Source organism: Bubalus bubalis, chromosome 4, assembly GCF_019923935.1.
Source record: "Bubalus bubalis isolate 160015118507 breed Murrah chromosome 4, NDDB_SH_1, whole genome shotgun sequence".
Classification (NCBI taxonomy): Eukaryota; Metazoa; Chordata; class Mammalia; order Artiodactyla; family Bovidae; genus Bubalus; species Bubalus bubalis.
Window position 1 is genome coordinate 112,665,390 of NC_059160.1, and position 22,862 is coordinate 112,688,251.

At 36.7% G+C, this 22,862-nt stretch overlaps 1 protein-coding gene across 9 annotated transcripts in view; it reads right to left on the reverse strand.

The window, feature by feature from the left end:
- NAV3 (neuron navigator 3) overlaps window positions 1-22,862 on the reverse strand; it is a 908,237-nt gene that overhangs the window by 369,566 nt on the left and 515,809 nt on the right. For 2 of the 9 annotated variants that reach the window (XM_044941914.2, XM_044941913.2), the window contains exon 1: window positions 14,927-15,614. The exons of 2 other annotated variants lie outside the window; for them this stretch is intronic. In XM_044941914.2, the coding sequence (XP_044797849.2) occupies window positions 14,927-15,169 (243 nt within the window). In that variant the 5' untranslated portion in view covers window positions 15,170-15,614. Of the gene's footprint in view, window positions 1-14,926; window positions 15,616-22,862 lie in introns of those variants that run through there. 5 more of the 9 variants (XM_044941918.2, XM_044941911.2, XM_006073207.4 and 2 more) reach the window with 5 other exon arrangements.

Here is a 22,862-nt window from a genome sequence, read left to right on the forward strand (position 1 = left end):
TGCTGTGTTATCTTGAAGCCAATCTTCCTCATCCAATAAAAACAGGGGGTAAACGGGTGACCTTAAAAGACATTTTTCTGAAAACTAAGATTCTCACACACACACACGCACAAATGCTTCTGATAATTCTGGGTGTAGACAGATGCTCTCTTCCTCTCTGTACTTCCCCAAGTTTTTGTCAATGGGCTATTGTTAAAAGTGTGGACTTTCTCCCAGACCACATCCTGTCTGTCTTATGAAGAAAGACACTGCTGAAGTATATTGAAAAGTCCTGTTTTTCCGAGTGTGGAGAGAAAACAAATTAACCTCAAGATAGTTCCAAATTCAACTCAGAACTATGGAACTTCTGTTGGAAATCACCTGATGAACGCAGGGAACTATGTTTGTTTCACTGACAACCCTGAGTCTTTCACACAAAATGAAACAACAGGGCATTCAGTATTGCCAACACTAGAGTCGGACACAACTGAAGCGACTTAGCAGCAGCAGCGAAAATGGCGGAGGTGTGAAGGAGCAGATGTAAGCACCTGAACTTCAAAACAAGAGAGTCATTCTTTGAACAACTAAAACCTCCACAGAAACTACTTCTAATCTGAATAACTGGCATTCAAGAAAGGACATGGTCTGTCCAACTGAGTCTGACAATGAATCCTTAATTAAATAAGGTGATATTTTAAAATCAATAAATATAAAATACATTTTCAACTACTACCAAATTAGAATTAATAATGAGATAAAAGTGAAATAAAAGTAAAGAGAAAAATAAGAACATCGGATTCAGAATTAGGGTGACCCACCATTCCACTGTGCCCTGGACTGAGAGATTCCCCGAACAAAAACTTTCAGAGCTAAAAATCAGGACAGTTCTGCGAAAACCAATATAGTCACTCACCTATGTGGACTGAATTTTTTTCATCTTAATAGTTCCTTATAGAAGGTAAGGAGAAGGGGAGAAAACAATAAGTTAAATTTGGAATAAAAATGGTATCAGGAAAATTGTTATTTAAATTATACAGTAAGATGTCCCTATGCCCCTACAAAATATTTCTTGCACACCAAAGAGCAGACAAAGATGTGACTCTCCTAAGGAAATATTAGCTCATGCTTTGGGCATTGATAAAAACATCACTTGCTTTAACCTTCATGTATCAGCAGCTCCAAAGCTCAGATCTAAATGTGTAGATGACCTTTAGCAACTATACAAAACATCACAGAATAAATTTTATACACCAGTCTTTCCTCTAGCTTTATCTTATTCTATTGTTCTTTCCTTCTTATGATCCTATTTTATTCACACATGTTTTGAAGTCACGTTGCATTTTTTTTTAATTCTACTAAAGCTTTTTTTTTTTTTCAAGAGAGACAGGATTTGCACTGGCAGTACTAAACGGAGGGCAATTTCCCCACTCCAAGGGGAAACACAATGTCTGGAGACATTTTTTGATTGTCTCAACTGAAGGGAATAAACCTGTTTGAAATTTAAAGAAAACAAAAACATACTTCAAATGTATAATAAACACTATGATTATTGGAAACCTGAATTATCAATATAAGTGTTTCTGATATTTCTAAGTAATACCAAAGAGGATTTTAATGTTGCCCTCAATAATAAATATAAATTCCTAAAGACTCAGTTGTTGCCAGCATATTTCCCACAAAGCCCATCATGTTAAAATGAGCTTTCAAACACACACACACTTCCTTTTACATAGTAAGCATAAATAGTTGATGATGGACTAATTAATAGATAGAGGAAATAGGATCCATGACATAGACACAGAAGTAGAACTTGGAGGGATTTATTTGTGAAAGAGCAACCTTGTTTTAGAATACAATAGATTTAGCTTGAATCAGAGGAAAAGAGCAGAGGGAATGTATTGTTGGAGATGATAACCCTTGTGTTCAGTGGAAGAAGGCAACACACAAGTGTGGATATCAAAAAGCCAGCCAGAGGAAGGAAAAAACAGCTATAAAAAGCAGATGGTTTGAGGAGAAAGGAAATGTAAAACAGAATCCAAAAAAGTATATGGGTCAAAATAATAACACAAATGATTCTGGCAAAAATATTGCTCTGTAGAAATGCAACGAATGGCCAAAAACAGAGAGGCACAGCAAGATTAAAAATGTAAGCATTCAGGGGCAATAAAGAGAAATACCTATTACCTGCATATTTTTCAGAGCCTAAAAGCTGAGCAATTTAAATTGATCCATGCTAAAGCTAAACAGTAAACACTGATAAAGAGAAGTATAAACCTGAGTGGAGAGTCCCAGATGTACAATTAAATCTAAAAGACCAATTAAGTCATTTAGAAATTTATGTTGCATTTGAAAAGAGGTTGTTTTATGCACTGTTCTTTGTATTTGCTCACCAAGGTCTGAAAGGATTGCAATATGAGTTGCTTCTTCCAATACTAGTGATGGAATTGTCAATGACCCATTCATCCACTGCCACTAGGTCCACTTTGGAGCCAATGTGTAATGTGCCTACAGAGCTCGGTGGTGTCTTCAGGCGGAGAGAGCAGATACTCCCTCACACAACTATGCAGCCACACATTGGACATCTAGAAGCCACCAAACACCTCCTTCCTGCTCCTGACTCCCTTCCTGACTCCAGCCCGGCTCTACATTTCACTTCTAGAATTCAGATGTGACACTCTTTTGGCCCTTCTGGCTCCCAGCTTGATGGGAGAGCTTCCAAAACCAGTAAGAGAAAAATGCAACAAGCTGAGCAGTAAAGCAAGTAGAAACAAGGGCACAGGATCAAGAGAGTTGCCTTCAGGATATAAGTTTGGATCAGCCGGTTTGAACAGGAGAAACGAAAGATGGGTAGCAAAACCATCAAGCAGGAAGCAGCCTGCAGAGTGACAATACCGCTGTTATTACTGATATATGGTGCATTTGTGTACAAGGGCCTGGTCTATTTTTTAAAAGCGGAATTAAATACAAAGTGTTTTCTTTCTGTACATTTAGTAATTTGAATATAATTTGGTCCTCCACTCATTCAATGTTTTGCACTTAAAGACATGTCCTTATATCAAGAACTTTTGGACAATCTGGAAACCACTTCTGGGCACCTGAGAATATTTCTAATATGGCAAATTTTGGCTGATTTTAAACATCTGACTAATTAGGCAGTCATGGGCTAACTAAATTCTTGCTAATAGTTCACCAAACCATTTCCAAATGTGTGGCTAGGCTATATTTCCTGGCCTTTCCAGCAATTAGGTATCCTGCGATAGGGCTCTGGCCAACAGAACTGAGTGGAAGTGAGTTCTGTGGAATTTCTAAGCCTCTTACACAATCCTCTATTTTCTCTCTTTCACTGATGGTTAGCTAAAGGTAGGATGGTACAACCACAAGCTAAAAAAAAAAATCTGATTTCCTGAGTTACCATAAACCTGTGTCAGCAAACTTTCTATAAAGGGCCAGACGGTAAATATTTAAGGCCGTACTATATTACAACTACTCCAGTCTAGTCTCACTGCACAAAAGCAACCATTGACAACGTGGAAACAATGTGATAGCTGCATTCCAATAAAACTCTACTTACTAAACTTGGGTGCCAACCCAGACTTGACCTATGTACCACAGTTTGTCAAACCCCAAGATTATACAACAACCAAAAGACTGAAAAATAACCTCCTACTGTGTTAAGCCACCGAGCCCTTGAGTTTATCTGTTAGAGAATTTAGCACTACCTTAACTAACCAACGGAGAAGGCAGTGGCACCCCACTCCAGTACTCTTGCCTGGAGAATCCCATGGATGGAGGAGCCTGGTGGGCTGCAGTCCATGGGGTCGCTAAAAGTCAGACACAACTGAGTGACTTCACTTTCACTTTTCACTTTCATGCATTGGAGAAGGAAATGGCAACCCACTCCAGTGTTCTTGCCTGGAGAATCCCAGGGATGGGGGAACCTGGTGGGCTGCCGTCTCTGGGGTCGCACAGAGTTGGACACGACTGAAGCGACTTAGCAGCAGCAGCAGCAGTAACTAACCAAATGACATTTTGATTGTTTGCAAAATTTAACACATGTCATGATGGGAACTTGTGGGCGTGACACCCCACAGGTTTTCAATTCTACAAGAGTCCTTTAAAACATCAAAATACAGCAAAAAGAGAAGGCCTGCTGTTCTTCTTTCTTTCTTTGGTTTTTCTCTTTGATGGAGACTGTATCATCTTATTTTATGGGGAAACAGGTAAATTTTTGCCACCATCTTCCCATCTCCAGGCAGACTTGTAACACTTTTTAACAAATCATTCCATTTACTGGGAACAGTGGAGAAATCCTGCCATGCGTTCAATTAATGATCTCTCCCACAGATATTGAATTTCTCTACTGGCTCTAATGACCAGGAATCCAAAGTAAAGCGTTTCTCAGAGCAAAAATGGAGCAACAGTGGGAGGACAAAGAGTTTAAAGTGAAAATTGTCAAAACTTAATTCAGCCCTCCTGCAAGAATCACAGTTTTCTATATTTTCCCATTATGTGGTTGAAGCAACAAAAAGAAATAATAACTGATTTTGTCTGTGGTTTATAAATTGTTATCAGAGAGAGGCAGAGAGGGAGATTGAAAAGTAAGGACTTAAGGGTCATATAGACCTCGGTTGGCATTCCTGCTCTATTTTGACACCTCTCTGAGTTCAGTTTCTACATATATTTAATTTTAATAATAATAAATTGGGTATAGCATCCAGCATATGGTAGGTACTCAGAAAGTATTAATAATTATCATTAGTTTTAACTGGTACTTGCTACCAAATTCACAAATTATCATTTCTAAATAAACTGTAAATTTTTGTTTGAATTAAAATACTTCAAAACACAGAATGTTGTGTTTTGTTGATAATTAGTACATTAATTCAAAAAGCTATAGCTTATTTCACTAGACTTGTCCTTCTTCCATTACTCTTGAGAGGGTTATTTTAGACAAAAGTTTGCTCCATTACACACTCCTAAACTTCTGTATTTCCAAACTCTCTTTTTACTGGATATTTCCATGTTTTATTTTATCCTCATCTTTCTAACATATGGACTTAATCATGTTTCTTTGATATCCTCCCCCTATCCTCTACAGAATAAGTACAAATTACTTATTGAGCATTTAATGTCACCTTCCCATTGCCTCATCTCAACTACATCTCTCTTATCTGTGTTTTAGGATTGCTGAATAATCTATAGTTTTCTAACCACAGCACAGTATTTCATACCTTGGTAGATGCTATTCTATCTAAAATGTTCCTTATTCTGTATTTATTTGGCTAAACAAATTCAGTCTTCAAAACATGGTTGAAATGTTACTTTACTCATACATGGAAATTAATCACTATTTCCTTTGTTCTACTAATAATACTTAATATTGCTAATCTTTATACCAAAGTATTACATATTTTAGAGTATTATAATAGGTAATAAGTTGACCACCAACTATGTATGTTGACACACAGTTTATAGGCAATAAATACCTCATTTATTCTTCAGAGCAATTTTATGTGGTTAGTTTATATTATTGTCTCCATTTTACAGATGAAGAAGCTGAGGCTTAAGTATTAATTGACTTGCCAGGGTCACTTCGTTAGTGAATATTAGAGTATTCTAAATTGACAATGGTGGTCAGCAGATGTTAAATGGTACAAACAGGATGAAAATAAGAAGTAAATGTGAGCCAAGAAAAGATGTCTTTTTAAAAGCCATTAGTAACTTCTCAGAAAACAAAAGTCAGAAATCAAGAAAAGTAAAGCAAATGTAAAGCTTGGAATAGTGGCAATAAACACAAACTACTCTTTAAAGAAATGTATCTGCAAATAATAATCATTAAATATTAAATGTTAAAATTAATGAATATACTTAACATTTACAAGATTAATAATAATAGTGGTTACTATTATTATATAGTAAAGACCTAAGCATTTGCAGAAGCTGATTCTAAAGCAGTGCTTCTTAACTGAGTTTGACTTCACCTTCCCCACAGGCACATTTCACAACATCTGGAGACATTTCTGGTTGTCATAACTGGAGGATCCTACTAGCGTGCAGTAGATAAAGGCCTAAATTGTGCTAAATGTCCCGTGATAGGAAGATTGCTGCCCCACATCACAGAACCATCAGGTCCAAAATGCGATGAGCTTGAAAAATACTGGTCCAAAAAAATCCATTGAAGAGAAAGATTGAATAAAAAGAGAAATGTGATAACGGATAGGACAAAAATCACGAAGAAGAATAAAAGGAGTACATAATAAAACTATTACCCTTAGAAAAACTTTATCAAGAACTGCTGTCCTCGGTTCTCTTTTATTTTTTACAGATACAGAGATTGAAGTCGAGAGAGTTTAAATAACTTATCCTTTCAAAATCTATCAGAAGTTTAATTCAAATCTTTGAGCTCCTAATTTGATGTTCTTTTAAGTATGCCAGCTGGTATTTTAAGTTCAAGATTGAGGGTAATTCCTGGAGACATGATAGCATAAATACCAACAATAGAGCAATTATTTTATTGACAAATTAATGACATACCTATTGATTGTATGTTTCCATAAACAATATATTAAGCACCTTCATTTTTATTACAGGAAAGAAAAAAATGTCTACAGCACTGGAAAAGAAGAAGCTAAGAAGAATGCATTTAGCAAATTGGCATCAAGTATTCACTCAACAGTGACACCTGCAGAACAATTTAAAAGTTGTATGAGATTTTGAATTACATTTAATCACATATGTTTAGAACATTACATATAATTCTTTAAAGACTGTAAAGCACAAACTAAAATAATGAATTATGGTATTACACTGTCACATTTCTATAAACTGTTACTCAAGGGAAAGAAATGCATGCTACTGAAACTCTGAGTCTTCAGCCAGTAGAGAAAAAGTTAAACTTCAGAGAGCATTACAATATTCTTTACACTATTGCTGTCCCAAAACAAAAACAATTAAAGCAACTATTAATGGCTTCATTATAAAACTTGGAGCATGAGCTATAACAAGAAAAATAAATGATCTTGTTTCTTTAAATACAAAGAATTAAATGTGCAAGCACAGCAGAACTAGGCAAAGCAGGGGGAACCATCTCGAGAACAGAGGGCTGACCTGTGCAGCTGTGGGCCTGGCCAGCCCTGCAAGTGCTGCCCAGTGAGCGAGCCCACAGGAGTGTCCACAGTCCTCAGCAACCAGGCATCCTTGCCATGAAGGAAACAGCTGGAGGCCAGAGACCACCCTCTACTCTACTGACATCTGCTGCTATGTATTTCTATCATGGGGTTTCTTTTATTTACCAATATTTTTGTTTTTCAAACAATTTGATGGAGACCATGTGTCAACTTAATTGTCTTCTGATCATTCCAGGCACTTAGGCACACCAGTGCAACTCACTAGCAATGCTGGAAGGCTGCAGTCCATGGGGTCGCTGAGGGTTGGACACGACTGAGTGACTTCACTTTCACTTTTCACTTTCATGCATTGGGAAGGCAATGGCAACCCACTCCAGTGCTCTTGCCTGGAGAATCCCAGGGACGGTGGCGCCTGGTGGGCTGCCGTCTATGGGGTCACACAGAGTTGGACACGACTGAAGTGACTTAGCAGCAGCAGCAATGCTAATTAAATACTTAAACCGTACCAATACATATAGAAATTAAGTCAGCCAATAGCCTCTCTTCTCTTCCCCTGGCACCACAAGGAGTTCTCCTTGTTGAAATGTTGTTTACTGGTAAGAACAGCATCTTCTGAAACCACACAGTCTTAGTCTGAATCCATATTCTGCCACATTGAGATACTGGTAAGCAATTTAATCTCAGTTTCAGTTTATTCATCTGTACAATGGGGATAATAACAGTACTTATATCATAAAGCTACTGCAAGGACTGAATGGAATACTCCATGAAGTGCTCAGTCCAATAAATGGCATCTAGCAAGCCTCTGTAAGCATTAGTTAATATTAGTCCCTTCCCACTCTGATTTCTCTGAAATCTCATTGACGGTGTAATTTTGTCTCATTTTTACATAAGAAGAGACTCCTTCATTGTCTACCAAATGCCTCTATCTGCCTACATCTTTAATCTGATCCCCTAAACTTTCTTTTCATTAATAGTCTGCTCAAATTATAATGGCTTTCCAACTTGGTATTCCTCTCTGAAATCCTCTCCTCAAAAGAATGCTTTTTTCTCCTCTACATGGGCATCCTATCTGCCCATTAAATTCCAGCTACTTGATGATGAAGTATTTTTTGAATGTTCCAGCCAAATAGGATTTCTATCAAATGTGAAATCTGACAAAATAACTGCCCTCATTATCAATATTATCCATATATTTTCTTGTCTATGTCGCAATTTCTGTGTTTTTTTTTTAAATATACAATTTAATGCTTCTGAGTGTCTTCTGTTTTCAAAGCATTAGCTTTGGGACTATATGAACAAAATAGTAAGAAGTGATTTCTACTTGGACTGTTCTTGCAACTAACAGGGTAAGAATATTAATCAAACCTCCACTCTATCATGTACAAGTACTTTCTTTATATCTCCACAACTGAATGTAAACTTTCCTTCCTTTTAACCTGCACAACAATTTATTTATTCCTTTCTTTGACTCTGTAAGTAAGTCTTTAAAAAAAGGTAAAATTTGGAGGAAAAAGTATAAATAGAATATTGCAAGTATATCATGAAGAGAGAATGTAATGTAAAGGAAAAAAAAAAAGTCACTGCAGAGACAAATCTAGATTCAAACTCTGGATTTTGACACTAGTACTTAACTGTTTGATCCTATGCTGGCTTCCCACTCGATCTAGGCCTCATTTAATCCTCTGTAAATGTGGATACAATGCCTTCTTTGAAACACTGGGAGACTAAAATGAGAAATTTCCTATAAAGTACAATATCAGTTAAGTTCTGTCCAGTCACGCAGTTGTGTCCGACTCTTTGTGATCCCATGGACTGCAGCACACCAGGCCTCCCTGTCCATCATCAACTCCCGGAGTTTACTCAAACTCATGTCCATTGAGTTGGTGATGCCATCCAACATCTCATCTTGCCCTTCTCCTCCCTCCTTCAATCTTCCCCAACATCAGGGTGTTTTCAAATGAGTCAGTTCTTCGCATCAGGTGGTCAAAGTATTGGAGTTTCAGCTTTAGCATCAGTCCTTCCAATGAATATTCAGGATTGATTTCCTCTAGTATGGACTGGTTGGATCTCCTTGCTGTCCAAGGGACTCTCAAGAGTCTTTTCCAACACCACAGTTCAAAAGCATCAATTCTTCAGTGCTCAGCTTTCTTTATAGTCCAACTCTCACATCCACACATGACTACTGGAAAAACGATAGCTTTGAATATATGGACCTTTGTTGGGAAAGCAATGACTGCTTTTGAATATGCTGTCTAGGTTGGTCATAACTTTTCTTCCAACGGGCAACTGTCTTTTAATTTCGTGGCTGCGATCACCATCTGCAGTGTATTTGGAGCCCCGCAAAATAAAGTCTGTCAGTGTTTCCATTGTTTCCCCATCTATTTCCCATGAAGTGTTGGGACCAGATGCCATGATCTTAGTTTTCTGAATATTGAGTTTTCAGCCAATTTTTTCCCTCTCCTCTTTCACTTTCATCAAGAGGCTTTTTAGTTCTTCTTCACTTTCTGCCATAAGGGTGGTGTCATTTGCATATCTGATGTTATTGATACTTCTCCCAGCAATCTTGATTCCAGTGTGTACTTCTTCCAGCCCAGCATTTCTCATGATGTACTCTGCATATAAGCTAAATAAGCAGGGTGACAATATACAGCCTTGACGTACTCCTTTTCCTATTTGGAACCAGTCTGTTGTTCCATGTCCATTTCCAACTGTTGCTTCCTGACCTGCATACAGATTTCTCAAGAGGCAGGTCAGGTGGTCTGGGATTCCCATCTCTTTCAGAATTTTCCACAGTTTGTTGTGATCCATACAGTCAAAGGCTTTGGCATAGTCAATAAAGCAGAAATAGATGTTTTTCTGGAACTCTCTTGCTTTTTTGATGATCCAATGAATGTTGGCAATTTGATCTCTGGTTCCTCTGCCTTTTTGAAATCCACCTTGAACATCAGGAAGTTCACAGTTCACATACTGTTGAAGCCTGGCTTGGAGAATTTTGAGCAATTACTTTACTAGCATGTGAGATGAGTGCAATTGTGCGGTAGTTTGAGCATTCTTTGGCATCACCTTTCTTTGGAATTGGAATGAAAAACTGGCCTTTTCCAGTCTTGTGGCTACTAGCAAGTTTTCCAAATGTGCTGGCATATTGAGTGCAGCACTTTAATAGCATCATCTTTTAGGATGTGAAATAGCTCAACTGGAATTCCATCACCTCCACTAGCTTTATTCATAGTGATACTTCCAAAGGCCCACTTGACTTCTCATTCCAGGATGTGTGGTTCTAGCTGAGTGATCACACCATTGTGATACAAAGTACAAGGTAGGTGCTCAAAAATTTCTATAATAATATTTAAAAAACTTTAGTTTGCATACATAATCTAAGAAAGAAGGGGGTGAACAAGCCACGTGTGAAAGAAATTAAAAATGAGAATAGAGGTAATATGTAGGTGACAGATCAAGCGGAAAGGAGGCTGGGCATTTAAAAGTGAAGGCCAGTTTACAGTGGTAGATCTAAGGAACTTTAAGGAAAGCCTAAGGAACTGTCATGAACAGGGATGTCTAATGCTTAATCACACTCTATTTGCTGAAGCATGACAATGTATAATACTCTTTTTTAACCTTAATCTCCAGATTCTTAAGTATGATCTCCTAACCAAAGTGACTCTCTTTCTCATTTGGGTGAACACCTAGGAAGAAAAGAAAAGCAAATCCATATGAGGAAAGACACTAGAAAGTTCAAGAAAAGTTGAAAATCAGAACAAAAGGTAGATAGAAAAAAAGTATAAATCCTTGAAATATCATGGTGGAATGTGAAATTGGGACATGAAATCTGTAATTAAAGCTATTTATTTTGTAAGACCACAATGAGCTATCACCTCACACCTGTCAGAATGACAATCATCAAAATGAACACAAATAACAAATGCTGGCAAGGATATGAAGAAAAGGGAAACCTTTTACTCTGTTGGTAGGAATGTAAATTGTGGAAATCTGTATTGAGGTTTCTCAAAAAATTAAAAACAAAATTACCATTTGTTCCAGAAATTCCACTCTTGGAAAACCTCCCAAGCCCACATTTATAAAGATACATGCACACTGATGTTCATAGAGCATTGTTTACAATAGCCAAGATATGGAAGCAACCTAAGTGCCCATCAATAGATGAGTAGACAAAGAAAATGCAGTGTACACACACACACACACACTACTCAGCCATAAAAAGAGTGGAATTTTGCCATCTGCAGCAACATGGATGTACTTGGAGGTCATTATGCTAAGGAAATAAGTCAGACAAAGACAAATATCCTATGGTATGACTTGTATGTAGAATCTAAAAAGCACATTGAGCCAGTGAATATAACAAAAAAGAAGCAGACACAGACATAGAGAATAAACTCGTGATTACCAGTGGGGACCAGGAAGGGTAGAGAGTATTTAGTAGGTATAGTATAGGTATGGGCTTCCCAGGTGTTGCTAGCGGGAAAGAACCCACCTGTCAATGAAGGAGACATAAGAGATGCAGGTTCCATCCCTGGGTTGGGAAGATCCCCTGGAGAAGGAAATGGCAACCCACTCCAGTATTCTTGCCTGGAGAATCTCATGGACCTAGGAGCCTAGTGGGCTATAGTCCATGGGGTTGCAAAGAGCTGGACATGACTGAAAGTGACTTGGTACTTTAGCATACTTAGTACAAGTATAATACAGTAAGAAATACAAACTATTAGGTATAAGATAAGCTATAAGGATATATTGCACAACATGAGAAAAATAGTCAATATTTTATAATAATTGTAAATGGAGTATAATCTTTAAAAGTTGTAAATCACTATATTGTACACCTGTAACATATAGTATTGTATAGAAACTATACTTCAATTAAAAAAAGAAAAAAAAAAAGGACAGGGAGTCTAATTTGACTGAAAAAGGTTGGGACAAGCAAGCATGAGAAAAAGAGTAGCCAGATGGAGCTAAGATAGAAGTGACACCAATCGGAGGACTGAAATATAAGACAGGAGAAGTAACTTAAGTCTTTGCTGTTGTTGTTTTTTTTTAATCAGAATGGTAAATGTTTTGAATAGATGTGATAGAGAATCCCTGGGGAAGGGACCGATTTGGAATTATTACAATAACTGACAGAAAACTTAACAAAGGTCAAGCTTGTGCATAAAGGAATCAACAAAGACGTGAGTAAGGGGATAAATACAAGCTGCAGTACAGAAGCAAAATCTCCAATTTCTAGCAAATTATGGAACGTGGAATAGCAATGTTTATTATCAGAAGTTAGACTAGGAAATCAAGATTAGATGCCTGGAATGTTGGCATGTACACTAATCAAAAACAAGAATAGGAGAAGGGAGTACTGGATTGAAGATCCGTTTCTGACACTGTCATATACAGATTTGTTTTCTCTCACCAAACTGTGAGGCTGTTCAGTACAAGGACTAGCCAAATACTCCACATAAATGTTTCTTAATGATAGTCATCTATTGTGGGTACTATCCATGGTCTCTTTTCCTTAGAAATAGAACCCATAATTTTTAGTTGGGCACATGGTTGCTTAGAATAAACTTTACATTTTCCAGTCTCCACTACACCTAGATAAGGCCTTGGAACTACAAAATAGGCCAAATGGATGTGGAGGAATCCTTAATGAAATAGGACATGTCTTTTTAACTGAGTGAAAGTCAGTTATCCACTTAAGACTGAAAGATGGATGCCAAAATAATGATGAACAAAAAAGAGAGAGCTTGGATCCCCGACAATTTCGTGAAGTCCCCCTGCCAGTCATGGAGTACTTACTTCCAGATAGCCTTTAAATGAAAAAGAAAGAACCTCTATTTTAATTCTGCTATTGTTAGGTTGAGTCTTTTTTTTAAAACAATTTGTAGCCACATCTAATTTTCTCTAATATAGCTACCTTGATCATGTTTGCTGTTTTCTTCAGTTCAATTTTTTCAAAGGTTTATGTAAGTCTTTATTCTTTCCTAACATTTAGAAATATTCTGGAATGCTGACCAACCAGGCATTCTTTACATTTGATTGAAAATTTTTTAATCTGATAAGTGACATGGTAAAAACATCCTTACAAATACAACATTACTTACCACAGAGTCTTATTGGAATATCAGATGTATGACTGATATGTTCACTAACCAAAGAGACCAACCAAAATTCTCTTGTGAACAGTACTCACAGTGGTCAAGTCTTAGGCCAAGACCATTTATCAAAGTACAAGTTGGACTAAACCTGCAGAGATTATAGCCATGGTCAGGAGAGAAAAGTGGTTTCTCTTCCATCTAGATCAGACAAGCCATTGTGGGCACACGGAATTTTAGAAGAGAATGACATCCATTTGCTTTTAATTATTTTCATAAAGTTAAATATTTTTTTTAGTCTTTTTTGGTAGTTTACACTTCCCTACTTTCACCTTGAAATGCTTATTTTGGGCTGAGAACACTAAGCCTGAAATTAATTACTTTCTTTTAACTGATTTTTGTTGGGTAGAAGATGTTGTCCTAAAACATAAAAGGAATAATTGTAGAACTAGAAGTACTTTAAAAAGCATTCATTCTAAGCCATATGTTTTACAGGCAGATGGTCCAAAGAGACTCATGAAGATAACTAAATCTTTCTCAGCATACCTGTCTTTTCATTCAGTGATTCATTCATTCATGTGTTAATCCATTCAATGACTATTTAATTGTTAGGCATAAAGGATTGAGGAGAGGAAACTGTAACAGAGAATACGGTCCAGGGCTCTATATATTTTCAGTTTAGTGGGGATAGATATAAATTATCCAGATAATTAAAACTCAATATAAATCAAGATGTTGCAATCATTGCTACAGATAAAGAACAACAGGAGACAGAGGGACAGGAAAGGTAATTAGCAGAGACTTTATGAAGAAAGTTGCACTTTGCTGTACCTGAGAAGATATGAACAAGTGAGGATAGAATGGACATTTCAGACAAAAGGGTGACTTTCTTTTTAACTTGTACAGCTGATTTCTGTACAAAGACTTTTTCTTAAATTATTTTTAACATACATTTGGGTGGGAGAGTAAAATCAACTCACCCCAAAGGAGTCAGAGATGAGAGTGGTAACTTTGTAAAGCTGGACATCCTAAGTTAATGCTGCATTAAAAAGTGATGCAAGGTACAAAGGAATTCCTATGAAGTTCACCAACTAAAGGGTCCCGTTACCCTTCAGCATCTGGAGAAAACGAGTGTAGTATGGTTTAAAACCCAAGAGCTACTGTTCACAAATGTCATAAATTAAATGACTGAAAAAGATGTCAGTAATGAGTAAAACCAGGGTTTCAATTTACAAGTGAAAACCCAGACAAATGTGCAGTATCAAGGAAGATCACATTTCATTGTCTTCTCTATTGTAATGAATTAAGCAGGCTAGGATTCACATATCCAGTCAGAAAGTGTATAAAATGCAAATGAGTTACAGAAAAGTGATGGTGTCTGTATGACTTTTCACAAATGAATCTTATTTTTACTTCATAATGTATATGAAAAATAGCTTCCCTTTAGCTTATACTTGTGATCAATTATGATTTCAGTAAGAGAGATATCTAGGTTTAAGAAGGCACTTCATCAATAAGTAGTTCTGATAACACAGGCATATTCAGAGAAGTCTGGTCAACCCCTTTACAACAACTGTACATAGGCCTTTTGACTATATAAACTGCGTAACTCTTTTACACCCATATTCCTCTGCTGCTCCCCAATTCACAACATGCTTTATATTCTACCTAACAGGAAATTTGCATTTCAGCTTTAAAGTCTGCAGATAGCGTTTAGTCACTAACCTTGCTGTCTTCTGTCTCCTTAGCTTTTCCTTGGAGGGGTTTCTTCTCTTCAAATTCACAGTTTGATTTGAAGGTGAGCTGACAAGAAAGCATTGAGCTCTCTAATTCGGTAAGTTCCAGAGGTCTCGAAGAAGAGCGCCGTGGCCCCGTGGTGCCAAGACTTGGTATCAGAAGAGCAGTGTGAACAGGCTTTGACCCAACAGCTGGCTGCCTTAGTTTTGAGGCAACCCCAAGTACAGGCATGGCTTCTATAAAAGTATCTTCTTGCTGCCAAAGAAAATGCTTCTAACCTCAGTCTGGTAGACTCCAACTTTAGTATTTCCAGAACAAATACTTTAAACAAAACTAGCAGTCATCATGATTAAAAAAAAAACAACAAAAAAAACCCAAAAACTAATAATATAACTTTCAGGAAGAGGCAAAACTCCCCTTCATCTTCAGTTGTTTCTTTCTTGCTGGCTTGAATTCTCATGTTTTCATTCTGTCATATATTCATTCTCTCTCCTCTGTTCCGTGCATCACTGCCCATGTAACATTAAATACTCCTTTGGGGAGGAAACTTTTCTTGAAGGTAACTGCTACAGAGCTCTTTCTCTAGGATTAAAGAGCTCCTAGATTTACTCTTTCTTCTCACTAGAGCAGTCTGAGTCTGAGCATTGCGAGTGAAAAAGAACAAAAGGAAAACCCTTCAGTCCAACTGCCAAAGCAGCCAAGAGACCACAATAGTAGTGGGACAGGCATTCTTCCTGACTTCAGAAATAATCAGCCTATATTCTCTTTTAAAGAAAATTGTATTTCCCCCAGCTTTAAAAAAAAAAGAAAAGAAAAAAAGAATGGGCCCGATTAATGGCCAAAACAAACAGCTGTTGTAAGAACTTTTAGCCCGGAAACAATCTCAGCAATGAAGCTGTTTGTCTGATTTCCAGCTATTTTTCACTACTGACAGCCATGAACCATGGTGTTCATTCTGTTTCATCCCATGAAATCAGGTTAAATTCATGCAATTGCAGCGAAAACTGCTAAATAACTCAGCAGATCATGACTGCCTAGGTTATGAAAACATAGTAAATACAAAGAGCAAGACACCAGCTATACAGTAATCATTTTAAAATGTAATAATGGTGATACTAATAATATTTAGAACTAATACATATGAGAAATGTACTACATAGCGCTTACTAGGCAAGCACTTCACACATTATCACACTTAACCAATGGGATAACTCAAGAATAGGCACATGTATTTTCTCCTTCAGAGAAAGACTAACTCAGATTCATTTAAGTAATTTGATGAAAATCATGCAGTTAAAAAGTGAAAAAGCCTATACTATTTAAAGAGTAACTTTAAAAACTAAGAAACAATTTAAAATAAAACTATTATTCAAGCTCATTAAATCTAACTTAAAATTCTAAACTTCTAAAAAGTGTCCACTGATGTATTAAATGGCTATGAAAAATAATGCTTCTATCCATAAAATGATTTTAATTATCAGATCAAGTTTCATTTCTGGTAAAAGCTTACCAGGATCTATAATAAAAACAAGGGGTATGTTTTTAAGAAAGCATCTGATGTAGTATACTGTCTTTAAAGTAGTTGGATTTAGATAATGGGTCCCCAGAGAAATTCCCCCACTATTTAGCAAAACCATACTTATATGATGGTCTTGAGATTTCAATAGAAAATGTATACCTAATAACAGGAATTTATTTGATTGTATATCCCTTACGTTGAAGAATTCTGTAAGACATTCACAGATTTTGTTTTAAAAATTTTATTTATGTTATAATTATCAACTATATTAAGATTTAGTAATATTCTAACTAAAGGTCCATAGAAAAATGAATGAACATTTAGTATTCTTTCAAGAACTGGTGGCAAATACGAGAATCATAATCACTATTGTAGAAAATATCTCTTTATAGTGAAGGAATGATTTTATTTGTCTACTGTTTCCAAGTCTAAAATTATTATGTACTTTTAATCCAATTTAAACTTGAATTTAATCCAAGAACTAAAGTACTTTTTTTTTGTTCTTTTGATAAAAGTATAGAAGAAATTCAAATACAAGTTAGAAACCTTGCAAACTTAAAAAGCATCCCAAGTGGGCTTTACACAATGGGATAATAAGAAACAAACATAACACTAGTAATCATAAAGAAATAGTTTACCTTTCTAGTGCAAGTTCGTTACTGTACATTTATAGACCATTGAACACACTGTCTCTTCCAGAGACTATGAGAAGATACTGCAAACCAGGAGATGTTCAAGTTCCTAAATCAGGTTTTAAATTCCGTGAGAAGATACATGCACCCTGCAATCCTCGCATTGCAGACAAAACGGCATACCTAAAATAATAGTACTGGGGGGGAAATCAGGTTCTGGGAAGGCCATTCAAAACATAAGCGACTTTGGGAGCAGATCACTAATAAAAAATAATACCGGTACTCCTCCAGAAGATAATTAGGACCACCCAGGCAAGCAGTCAAGCTCAGAGTTAACAAAACAAACAAATAACATATTGAATAGAAGCACTGGAGATATTTTAATTAGAATTGGTAGGAAAAAAATCTAGTTGAAAGGCAAACTTTTGAGTCCAAAGATGTGCCACTGAAATGGGCATATGCGGCGGTACAATTGGCAAATATTTAAAAGTCACACAAGACAGGAGGCCCTGAATAAGGGACTTACTCTTTAAATCATCTTAAAATTGAGCCAAAAGGGCACCTGTTGGGTGGACAGTATTAAAGCTGAGGATTTCTTTTCCTACCCAAGGCTATAATTCTACCTTATCTTATGCCTTGATCTAGAATGTATGACATATAAAGCTACATTATATCAACATAATTCTGTTTACCAACTGTAAATAAGCTAATTGGTATTTCAGAAATGTGCTGGAGGAGAACACACTATATTTCCTGATAAAGCAAATTGAAAACCAATGTTCACATGCAAAAGGGTATCTTTCACTTTGAAATATCTTTTGCTTATTACACAGTATCATTTCACTAGGACAGAAATATAGAATTGAAAATAGTCACTGCTGATAGCCTAGGAAATTACATCAAACACTAAGTACAATAAAAACAAGCTAACTTACTATAGAGAATTTACTGTGTGCCAGGCACCGTCATCCATTTCATCCTAAAAAGAACACCACCACTTTTTAATAGGAGACAAAGGTGCTGAGAAGTAATGAACTTAAAGTCACAGAAAATGGGGTTTCTCAAACTGGATTCACCAAACAACAACCAGGAGTGATTGCTAAAAATACAGATTCTCAAATTCGTTCCAAATCTACTAAATAAGAATCATGAGGGAGAAGTTTATGCATTGAATTTAATAAATTGATTCTCTTATCTTACATTTTATTTGATTTGTAGCTTGACAGTTCAGGGATGGACTTTTAAAAGGCTTGATTGCCTGTAGTCAAATTTTGCTTCTTCACTTACTAGCTGTACGAATCTGGCAGTTGCTATGACTCAGTTTCATCTTCTGTAAAATGGGGGGAAAATCTGTAGTTCTTCCACAAGTTACTTGTGAGAATTTAAAAAATGAGATAAACTAAGTCATTTTTCTCATCAAATCTGAGGGAAAGCAGCATACATTAAAATAATACATTATTACATTATTCTAAACTGTCAATCCCTTTTAAAGAAAAACAAAAATGAATAAAAATGCATTTTATGTTTATCCACATAATTTTATTTCCTGTGGTATGTATTCCTTTGTGTAGATGCAAATTTCCATCTGGTATCATTTTCCTTCTCCCTGAACAACCTCAATAACATTGATTTTACTACAGATTTGCTGGTGATTAACTGTCTCAGCTTGTTTGTCTGAAAACGGATTTACTTCACATCCATTTTTAAAAGACATTTTTTTCTGAGTACAGAATTCTGAGTTAATGATTTTCCTTCTTTGACACTTTAAAGATGTCTCTCTTTAGTTCTTCATTTGCATAGTTCCTAAGGAGAAGTCTGTTGTAATTCTGATCTTTGTTCCTCCCTATGTATTGAGGCTAGTTTATCCAGCTTTTGTTATGATTTGCTCATTTTACTCATTTTTAACAATGTGATTGTGTTATGTTTCTTCTGTGTTCTTTAGTATTCAGAGTTCTTCCAAAGCTGGAAAGTTTAGAATAGTTATTTCTAACTAAAAATATTTGTTGCCTCCCTCTTTCCTGCTGGGGCTCCAGGTACACACGTTGGACCATTTGCTTTTGTACCACAGATTACTAATGCTCTCATTATTCTTCAGGTCTTTTTGTTGTTCAGTCACTCAGTCATGCCCAGCTCCTTGCAACTCTATGGACTGCAGCATGCCAGGCTTACCTGTCCTTCACCAACTCCTGGAGATTGCTCGCTCATGTCCATTGAGTCGGTGATTCCATCCAACCATCTCATCCTCTGTCACCCCCTTCTCCTGCCTTCAATCTTTCCCTGCATCAGGGTCTTATCCAATGAGTCATCTCTGCATCGGGTGGCCAAAGTATTGGAGCTTCAGCTTCAGCATCAGTTCTTCCAATGAATATTCAGGGTTGATTTCCCTTAGGATGGACTGGTCTGATCTCCTTACAGTCCAGGGAACTCTCAAGAGTCTTCTCCAACACCATAATTCAAAGGCATTAGTGCTTCTGTGCTCATCCTTTTATATCCAGCTCTCACATCCATACATGACCACTGGAAAAACCATAAACTTGACTAGACGAACTTTTTTAGGTAAAGTAATGTTTCTGCTTTTTAATACGCTGTCTAGGTTGGCCAAAGCTTTTCTTCCAAGGAGCAAACATTTTTTAATTTCTTGGCTGCAGTCACCATCTGCAGTGATTTTGGAGCCCAAGAAAATAAAGTTTCTCACTATTTTCATTGTTTCCCCATCTATTTGCCATGAAGTGATGGGACCGTATGCCATGATCTTAGTTTTCTGAATGTTGAGTTTTAAGCCAGCTTTTACACTCTCCTCTTTTACCTTAATCAAGATTGTCTTTAGCTCCTCTTCACTTTCTGCCATAAGGTCTTTTAACTGTTTTGTTGTTGTTGTTGTTTTACAATCAGTAAACCTCTATTGCTACATTGTCAAGCTCACCAACACTTACTTCTATAATATTTAAATATTTTGCATCTAACATTTCTTTTCTCACCATCTTGATGTTCTCTTCTACCTTCTGTGTTTATGAGGAATATTTATAATAGCTGTTTAATATTCTTACACATGAATTTCATCCTTTCTGTCATTTTGGATTATGTCCTTCTTACAATTTTTTTTTCCCTTCCTGGGTATGACTCATTTATACTGCTTTTTACATGTCTGATAATTTTTTCCTGGATGGGAGATGTTTTGAATTATACATTATTGTCTGCTGGATTTCATGTAATGTATGAGTTTGTAATGGCACAATTAAGTTACTTTTGAGACTTTATCACAAGCTATTTTAAAAAAGGTACAAAGCAGCTTGTTGTCTAGAGTCAATTTAACACTACTTCTAAAGAAATACAAATACCTCATCTATTAAGTGGCCTCTCCACTCTAGCTGGGAAAATACCAAGAGTCCCTAGACTTACATGAGTTCTGCGGACTGTTTATCATACTATGTCATGGTGCGTTTCTGGACCTTTGCTTTTTTCCTTCCCATACAAGTACAGTGCAGTCCTCTACCAAACACTGGAGAAAACACCTCTGTACGTTTCCAGTGTTCATTCTCATTTTCTCTCTCATTCATTTTCCCCTTCCTTTCTGGTATTCTTAAAAAATTTAGACCTCTAGGTTGTCTGAACTTTGATTTCAGTCTCTACAACTCAGCACAACTGCTGGACTCTACTTGGGTTCTATAGACTCTTTGGGGAATTTGGACATTGCCTCCAGGAAGTAAGGTGGCACAATAATAGAACCAGTTTTTAATTACCCTTCTCCTGGGTATCACAGATTTATGCTGCTTTTTGTGCAAAGACTGAATAATGTAATTTTTTATAACTTTGTCCCATTTCTAGTTGTTTAAGACAGGAGATTAAGTCAGATCCCTATTAATCTGTAATGGTCAGAAGCAGAAATAGAGTCAGATCTTAATTTTTTTTTCCTCCAATCCATCCTGAAAACTGCTGACTGTTACTAGTTTTTCACAATATACCTCAAAACCTTTTTTGGTTTGTGAGCCTCTTTCATTTAGCTGAGTACTTCCCTTAAAGCACAGAGAAGAAATAATTTGTACTGACAACTTGCAAACTGTTTGACTGATTGCGTTAGACTGTCTGCCAGATCTAATGAGAAAATTTAAATAATAAAACTAACATAAGATACAATGAGCATGAAGTTACAACTAGTCTCCAAACTTGGCTTGAAACACTTAAAACACTGAGATCTGTTTTAGAATGTCTCTTTCCAAAATCCCTGTTGGCACCATTTTTTTTTCTACTGATATCTGGGAAATATATGATGCAGAAAGACGTATTAGCCATATAGTATATCTGAAGGGGCAGAAAGCCAAAATATGCCTTTATTGTGGCATTAGACAGGGAAAAAGAAGGTAAACCAGCTGGCTCAAATATAAAGGCAGGTGATGAGTACAAAGGAGCCAATAATAAAACTTCATGAACATTGGGAAATGCACATGATACCCAGCAAAATGAGGAACAAGTCGAGAGAGTTGAAACTAATTATATTTGCTCTATGGCATATATTTAGCATCTTACAGGCTTCCTTACAATATACTACTGATATAGTCAATTGAGCAAATAAAATTCACCAAATTCAGAAGCCTCTTAACCACAAGGTATAATGAAAAGCAAATGTAGTAAGCTCTGAAATGGCACTGCATGTTGATATTCTCCCTTTCAGAATATCATCTTCCAGAGTAAAAAACATACACATCCAGAGAAAGGACAGTTATTTTATTAAGACAAGAGTCTCTTTGACAGCTTTGCCAGATAAATTTCAGTGCTCTAATAAGACAGAAGATCTTACTCAAAAAGGACATTAGTAACTTTAAAAATACACTTTAAAAGACTATTTCAATTGACATATAAGTACATAACACACTGTGTTATGAAGGTAAAGAAAGGGAACTAAAACCAAGTCCTGAGAGTTTGTTCCTGGAAAACGCAGCCAAATAATTTTAGGCATGCATGAGTACTAAGTTGCTTGAGTCATGTCCATCTCTGCGATCCTATGGACTCCAACACACCAGGCTCCTCTGATCGTAGGATTCTCCAGGCAAGAATACTGGAGTGAGTTGCTATGCCCTCTTCCAGGGGATCTTTCTTACCCAGAGACTGAACCCACGCCTCTTACGTCTCCTGTACTGGCAGGTGGGTTCTTTACCACTAAAGCCACCTGGGAAGCCCAATTTTAGACATGACAATATATAAAGTCTATTGTTATAAAAGTATACAGTGGCTTGGAGAAAGAAATGGCATCCCACTCCAGTGTTCTTGCCTGGAGAATCCCAGGGATGGGGGAGCCTGGTGGGCTGCCGTCTATGGGGTCGCACAGAGTCAGACACGACTGAAGTGACTTAGCAGCATACAGTGGCTCAGACAGAAAAGAATCTGCCCACAGTGTGGGAGACCTGGGTTCAATCCCTAAGTCAGGAAGACCCCCAGAGAAGGGAATAGCTAATAGAGAATTTCATGGATAGAGGAGCCTGGCAGGCTACAGCCCATGGGGTAACAAAGGGTCAGACATGACTGAGTGCCTAACACATTCCTTTCACATAATCTTTTTTTTAGTACTGTTGCCACTTTTCATTATTTTCAACTATATTACATAAATAGGAATTGTTTAAAATAAGAGATAAAGCAATAAAGCATAACTATTTAAAAGGTATCAATAAAATTATTGTTTGCAAAGGTTGTACTCACTTCTCGTGAAGAATTTGTAGGAATATCACTTGAAATATTACACATTCTCACATACTGAGTACCCAATGGCATTATATATAAC